The sequence below is a fragment of the Cheilinus undulatus genome, linkage group 4 (assembly GCF_018320785.1).
Source record: "Cheilinus undulatus linkage group 4, ASM1832078v1, whole genome shotgun sequence".
NCBI classification, from domain to species: Eukaryota; Metazoa; Chordata; class Actinopteri; order Labriformes; family Labridae; genus Cheilinus; species Cheilinus undulatus.
The window spans coordinates 12,713,377-12,721,120 of NC_054868.1; the positions used below are offsets into that span (position 1 = coordinate 12,713,377).

The 7,744-nt window shown below is 37.0% G+C and overlaps 1 protein-coding gene across 1 annotated transcript; it reads left to right on the forward strand.

Annotated features, from left to right (window-relative positions):
- Nucleotides 1–19: 19 nt before the first annotated feature.
- timm10 (translocase of inner mitochondrial membrane 10 homolog (yeast)) lies at nt 20–5,697 on the forward strand. Its single transcript, XM_041785356.1, has 2 exons — nt 20–233; nt 4,478–5,697. The coding sequence occupies exons 1-2, from the start codon at nt 163–165 to the stop codon at nt 4,671–4,673; spliced, it is 267 nt and encodes an 88-aa protein (XP_041641290.1). The 5' UTR covers nt 20–162; the 3' UTR covers nt 4,674–5,697.
- Nucleotides 5,698–7,744: the final 2,047 nt, after the last annotated feature.

Sequence of the window (7,744 nt, forward strand, 5' to 3'; positions counted from 1 at the left end):
GAGGAAATGTAGGCGGAAATAGTACACACGTGTGTTTCATGCAGGCTTGAAGGTTAAAGAAGCAGCTGCCGGTAGGTTTTGGGTCCGCTGTCTGCAGGAGAGGGTCACCTGGACGGCTTGTTTGTGTGGTTGAGGTCCGGCGAGAGCAACACTGAAGAAGACATGGATCCCATGAAGGCACAGCAACTAGCGGCAGAGCTGGAGGTGGAAATGATGGCTGACATGTACAACCGGTAAATGCAAAACAAGCTAACCATAGCTAGCAATCTCTGCTTAATGCTACCCGTGGCCTTAGGAAACCCTTGACTTCATTCCTAATCTTTATCGTACTTATGCTTTGTTGTTTCAAAGAACATAGAGGCTTGCTGAAGACGTAGCATCAGTCCTTGAAGAAAGTTAGACGGAAAGACCAAATGTGATGATGCATGGGTGATTAGACTACAGACATGCAGTGACAAGAGTCTGTCCCAACATTAAACGATAGAACAGCAGGAAGTATGAATGACCCTTTTACTGTAAGATAAATCTGGGTTCCGTTCATTCTGTTTAAAATTCATAGCATGTATGCTTGTGGGTCTAATGATCCTAAACTGCTAGCGTGCTAAATGCACGTCATCAGCAAATTCAAACATTTGATACACATGATGCACAGAATCACATATAAATCAATGAACAGCAGATAGAAAGTAAACATATGACGATAATCAAAAAGTCAACATTTCGTAATTATTCGTTAAGAGTTCAATGTTTTATCTGAGCTTGAACAATACTTCCTCAATCTATTCAAGTTCATGGCTTATAAACGCCTTTTTAAAGCACATCTGCCGATATTTACAGTCGTTATTTTAACAAAAAATCTACCTGTATTGTGATAAATATCGGCCATACGAACAAACCAGTTGTTGGAGTTATAGGATGGACCAACTGATCTACTTTAGCTGAAGTCTTTTTCTTTATCCATCATATTTTTTTTAACGCAGGGCTGAACGATTTGGGGAAAAAATTTGCAATTTAATATACAATTCTTTTTGAAAGTTAACCATTGTATGTGTTTCTCAACAAAAAGAAAAAGCAATAAATTATTCTTTTACAACTAGAGCTGAACCAATTGCAAAAAATAATCTAGTTGCGATTTTCGATTTGATATAGGATTATGAGCTTTAAACTAAAAAGGAGAAGGCTGGGGTGGAGGAGGTGAAGCTTTGCCAGCAGCAGTGTGATGTATCAGCATTGATGCAAGCAGGGCTTAGTGAGTAATACATCATATGTAAAGACACCACTGTGTTGAGAGAAAGAGCTGTAGCCTAATTGGCTGTGGGAGCTGGGAGGCTATAATTAGGATCAACTGGCTATCAGCCAATCACGGCTAGGGGTATGACTTACATGAACCAATGCTGAGCTTCATTAGTATGAAATAGAATGAACTAGGGCAGAATGATAAAAACATATATTTAATTGCAATTATTGTTGCTCATTTTGCAAATCTGATATCAATTGATTTATTGAATGGGGATTATTGTTTTTATGTCACTTGTCTTAATTTTGAAACAAACGTACATAAAATGCAAAAAAGGATGATTTTTGTAAACCAGTTTAAATAATTACACTTGAATGTTTGTAAAAAGTCCATACAATCTCTGCTGCTGCAAAAATGAATGTATTAAACTGGTATTTTGACATATTTCAAGTTAAAGCAATATTGCAACATCTGCGATTTGTAAATTGCTGCATGACATATTGCGTTTTTAATCTTATTTGCGATTAATTGCCCAGCCATAGTTACAACTAACACTATATTTGGTAGATTAGACCAAGTCTGGGTTATTCTGGGAAAAAATATGTAATTGTGATTATTTTGACTCATTGCATATTCATTATGAATTGTTGTATTGAATGGATTATTATTATGACACATGTCTTTCTCATTTTTAATTGACAATAATACAAAAACAAGGGAAGTAGGATTTTTTGTGAATTATTCTTGAAAAAATTGACACTTGAATGTTTGCATGATATGTAGAGCACAACATCTCTGCCTCAAAAAATATACTAAACTAGTATTTGAAACACATCAAAGCAGTATTGTACCATCCAGGATTTGAAAATTGCAGTAGGATACAATGTGATTTAATATGAATTTTGATTAAATCCCCAGCCCTAATTTAAAGTGTGTCCCAAGGACTGAAATTTGATCATCTGTTTATCCTCAAAGTTAAGATTGTTGTAAGGACTGTAGTTTTAAGTCTGAACTTCATTTGAATATCACTGTTGTTATCGGCTAAAATTATTTTTTACATATTGGCTATTGGCAAAAAAATCCAGTATCAGGCATCCTCAAGATTTCTTAAAAAGTTTTTTTTCTTTTTTTGCTGTCTGCAGGAGGAAACCCTCCACGTTATCACAACCTGTAGAAAAGAAGTCGTGCACCTATAATAATAGGTGGAGCTTTTCACCTTCCCTGCATCAATGTTACTGTTAGACCGGGAAAGGAGCTAGAGCCAAAGACGTTTCATGTCTCACTGTGAGCATTTGTGGCAACATTTAAAAGTGTTTCCAATGCATAGATACATGAGTGGGCCAGCCAGGTACTGCTATTAAGTCTATTTACAAACTATTTTTTCTTCTTTTAAAAAAAAAACAACATCCATATGAATGTGAGAGGTGTCCATTTATACATGAATGCACTACTTAAAGGGCAGCGTGTCGGATTAAAAATTCAGCCTCATACTCTGTTGTTTTTTACTTTTTTTCTGTCACTGCTTGCTGCTGATATCACCTTACACTCCATGGGGATGATTACAATACACTATCTCATCAGCATAAGTCTCCTTACATACAGCTCACCTGCTGTAATTATGGAATATCAAGTTCAGTTTTTCTAAAGGCGAGTGATATCTAAGCATATATGTGTACTGTTGATGAATACTATAAAAGGAGCAGAATTACACAAAAAATAAAACATACCACTTTTTTCCCAGACCAAATACTTACATTTGGTTTCTCCAGGATACCATGTAAAAATATAAGTGTGTAATAATACCATAACTGTTCTTGAAATTAATTTGAAAGTTAATTTTATTTTCATCAGATGTTTTTTATCCCTCCACTTGACAATCTATTAGTGCATTTTTTCCATTCTCCTCTACTTTATACTTTCATACTTGCTTTATATGAGGCAAACATCCTTTAAAGTGGTAGTGAGTGCAGTATCTGCAGTGTTTGATGAATACAAGTACCAGTACTTAGACTTGGTATTAGCACGATACCCAATATTTTTGCATCCCTATAACTGACCACTCCTTTGTTGCATTATATTTTAGCTGCGTACTTATATTATCTCTAACAATTCAACAGTTTTCAGTGCCAGAGCAATTTAAATTTTTTTCTTGTAGCAGTCTGTCATACCACTGCAAGTGCATGTCCTTTCCAGCAAGAACCAGGACACTCTGCCCCTAGACATTAAGATGCAAAACATGGACAGAGCTATTGGGGCTTTTCCACTAGGACTTTTGGCAGTGCTGATCCAAACCAAGACATTCTGATTTACTTTTCCATCACCATTTTCAGCGTGCCAGGCTATGCCGAGCTACACCCAGAACGGTCCTGTCCACTCTGGTGACGTCACACCGTTTCATCATCATTCAGGGATGCCTCACAGATGTGTTTAAGTAGCAACTGCTGCACCAAACTTTGAAATACCTGCTGGATTAACAATAGAAGAAGAACCTTTGAAGTAGAAACGATTGCCAACTCTTGAACAAAATGCATCTTACTAAAGCACAGCTATTAACATCGTGGACTCAAAATGCCACATCATCAGCTCTAGATGTGTCCTCAAATGAGTAGCTCTGTTGTGGTGGAAAGCAAATCTCCTCCCGTGCTGGGCTACCATTCTGGGTCAAACCAAGTGGAGCCAAGCTGCTCAACGTAATGGACAAGCCCCATATGTGGAATGAGCAGGAGTCGAATGGGACTGAGCTTTTCTCTAGCTATATGCTTCTAAACGCCATTCAGTACTTGTAAAGCATATAACTGATCAGTTTCACATAGTTAACAGAAGGTTTAGACCTCCTCTTTTTGGTGTTTAGCTATTACTTCTTTACTCAGCACTTGATGCTTTTTAAAAATGTAGTGAAGTATGATACTTCCCAAAGAGTACACTTAAGTAAAAGTAAGATAATTACTGATTTCAAAACTACTTGAAAAAGTTCAAGTACACCCAAAAGCTGCTCAGTTACAGTAACTTGGGTAAATGTGCTCAGTTGCTTTCCACCCCTGATGCTCAGGCATAGGGCACAAACTAACACAGAATAATATTGATCTCTGCCCCTTAATGGTCATATTGACCCTTGATTGACTTTTATTTAACAACTATTACCGATTTCATTGATTCATTGATTCATTCAGTGTTGCAGCACTATTTCACCTATGATGGTTGAAAAACCTGACTGTCCCCTGTTTTTCCTTCATTCCCCAGAATGACCAATGCTTGCCACAGGAAGTGTGTACCACCACATTACAAGGAGGCAGAGCTGACAAAAGGCGAGTCTGTGTGTTTGGACCGCTGTGTGGCCAAATACCTGGACCTTCATGAGAAGCTGGGACGCAAGCTGACAGAGCTTTCTGTGCAGGATGAGGAGATGATGAGGAAGGCAGCGGTTGGCAGTGGATAGAGACGCTGATGAAAGAAGAGAGGTGGAGCATCATCGGGGATTTCAAGGCTTTGGGGTGGGACTGGCATACTTGGTTTCTCTCAGATGAGAGACTAGTGTTTTAACTAGGGGGAGGGTTTTGTTGATATATAAAAGTAATGTTGGACATCTTCAGCAGAAAGGGGGACACTGGATGCAGCTGGTGGAATCACTGAGCAACATGAGGACATTGATTAATTGCTCATAGCAGTCCATGACCTTCTCTGGATAGGTTGGATAAATATTACATTCAGCTTGGCTTGGTTCTCCAGAAGTCACATAGCCCCCAACTGAAGAGGAGAAGGGCCTGGACCCATAATATCATTTCTGAGTCATGCTTTGTGCTGTTTTTGTTGCTCAGAGCGTGAAAATGCTTTGACTTCCACAGAAATTCAGACACTTCACTGAGGTATCAACCATCTTATACTCTGTGTAGGTCAAAACAGAAACTTAGACAAATTGCTATTCAGTCTTTGTTCCCAAATCACCCTTATTTTTATTTTCAAAAGGTTCTAACAGAATATAATATTCAGTTAGAAATACATAACAATTACTGGATGTTTGTTCTGCTAACGATATAGGTGCATCAGTTTCGTGCAAAATCATGAAATACATTGAATCAAATTAACAGATAAGGATAAGGCCATGCTAAGGATCATCTCTGGCTGATGCCAAAATGTCTTTTTATACAAGACACTATGCAGTTTACTTTCTTTCAGCTGTATGATGCTGTGTTGGCTCTTTGACAAGAACTCGGATAAAGTCTTTCAACCAGGCCATTCTGGTTGCATGGACTTGTGTAAGATGGACTGAACTTTGCTGGTTTGTCATGCTTGTGTTGACTGTGTTGTCATATATGTCAGTGGACCATGTTTTTGACTGTGATACTTCTTTTCTGTAATGACTGTCAGTGGCAACTTTTCACCACACACTGGAAAAGCTGCTCTGTATTTTGTTGTTATGAACTGAGATTAAAACAATGGTATCCTTTGTCTTATTAACACAAGGGCTCGTGCTATTTTATATCTGGCAATTATCAAAAATTAAGGCTTTAACCCTCTATTGAATATTGATTTTAAAAAAATCACCCCACTTTTTGGCAGCTTGGGGGTCCTTTTTGAGATATCAACCCAAAAAAATGCCCCCCCAGGTCCATCCTCCAGGTATTCCTCAATTAATTTGTTTTTAATCATAAAACATCCTTATTTGAATTTCCACTTTCTTACTTTTTGAGTTAAACCACTTTTTTCATCACTACCCCTCTAACGCACAACATGGGTCAAAAATGACCCATATCTATTTCCTGTGTTATTTCATGTAAATGGCAGAGAGTTTCTATGATATTTCTTTAAAAAAAAATTTTTATCAGTAACTATTCCAATTATGCAGTAAATATCTTGTTTTTGAAATATACAAATCATCATTTTTATTTTCCCTTCCTTACTTTATGAACAATCAGACCTTTTGTATTTCTACATCAAGTTTACACACATGGGTCAGAAATGACCTGCACACATAAAAGTACATTGTGGGATACTGTAATGTATTTCAGACACTTCACAGCTCAACACAGCTGCCCTTGCACATCTGGTAGATGTAAGAATTTGTTTTTTGTTGTTTACAACCTTACCTCTGAAAAAAAAAAAAATAAAATTACAGTTCTGAAAGATTACTGTAAAGCTAGCTAGCTAGCTAGCTGTTGACATTGATAATCCATTTTATTTATGCTTTATTCTATTTTCTTATTTAGTTGATAACCTTTGTAGTCAGCATTGCTAGGCTGCTTAGAAAAGTAGCTAGCTAAGATATTTTAGCCAAACAGTGAGCTAATCCATAGTTAGCTCATTCTAATTTAGTTTCTAACATTTGCAGTTAGCTATCTACTTAGCTAAGTTTATTGCTAGACAGTTTAGAAAAGTACTGTAGTTAGCTAAGCTATTGTAGCTGATCAGTGTGCTAATCTATCTTAGTCAAGTGGTTAGCTAAACTATTTCAAGCAAACAGTTAATCTATCATACTCAAGCATTTAGCTAAGCTATCTTAGACAAGTCATCAAATAAAACTATATAGCAGAGTGTCTGCTAGACTCCCTCTGTCAGAATGACCGGCAGTCCTCAAGAATGCCGGCCATTTAGAACAACTATCGGAAATTTGCTTTAACATTATTTTGCTGTATTAACAACAGCAAAACACATAAATCTGATATTCTGTGATACATTGATACGTACAAGTCTGCGCTAAATGGGACTGAGGACATTTTTATTTCCAGACCTGACCCAAAACTGAGACAGTAGAAACCAAGCTAGCAGTAAATCTGAGTAATTATTACCCTGTTATTACAGACACATGATTAGACCCTAGAACCAACTGCACAAAGTCTTTCTCTTATTTTTCTTTGTGTAGGTGGTTTAAAGTATCAGAATCAAGACTGCGCACTTTTCCTTACACATGCAGTCAGTTACACAATATATGCCCATGTTAAACTCATAAACAACAGTTAGCTTCACATTAGGAGCTGGGCAAAGAGCTTGTAATGCCACATATGAAGAGGCACATGGAGGGCACACTGAAACTCCATAAGCATGTCATTGAGGCAATGGGAAGATGTGGGTTACAAAAAGACAACACAGCCACCACTGCACAAAAAGACTGTGATTTTTTGTGAGGCATGCAAAAGTTAGGATGGTAGTTTGTGCTTTACTGAAAGGCTGTGCTTAGTTGACCACAGACAGAACACAATTCGGCAGTTTTCTGCTATAAAACAAAAGTACAGTTCAGTTCAGTCGCTGCTTTATCTGTTATCTGTGTATGTGTGACAAAATTACAAATAAACATGTTGCAAATATTGATTACAAAAGTGTTTGGCCCCACTTACTGCTCAAGAAATAATACAAGATCAAATCATTCAATTATAAATCACTCATGGAAGGATGGGTCATTTTTGACCCATGTATGTAATCTTGACGTTGTAATATAAAAACTGGTTCTTTTCATAACATAAAGAGGAAAAAAAATAAAATAATGATATTTGGTAATCAAAAAAAAAAAAAAAC

Excerpts from the sequence above, each read along its gene's own strand:
- timm10 (XM_041785356.1), top strand. The coding sequence starts at position 163 with ATGGATCCCATGAAGGCACAGCAACTAGCGGCAGAGCTGGAGGTGGAA. Across the intron at positions 234-4,477 it reads ATGGCTGACATGTACAACCG|AATGACCAATGCTTGCCACA; the intron begins GTAAATGCAAAA and ends TTCATTCCCCAG.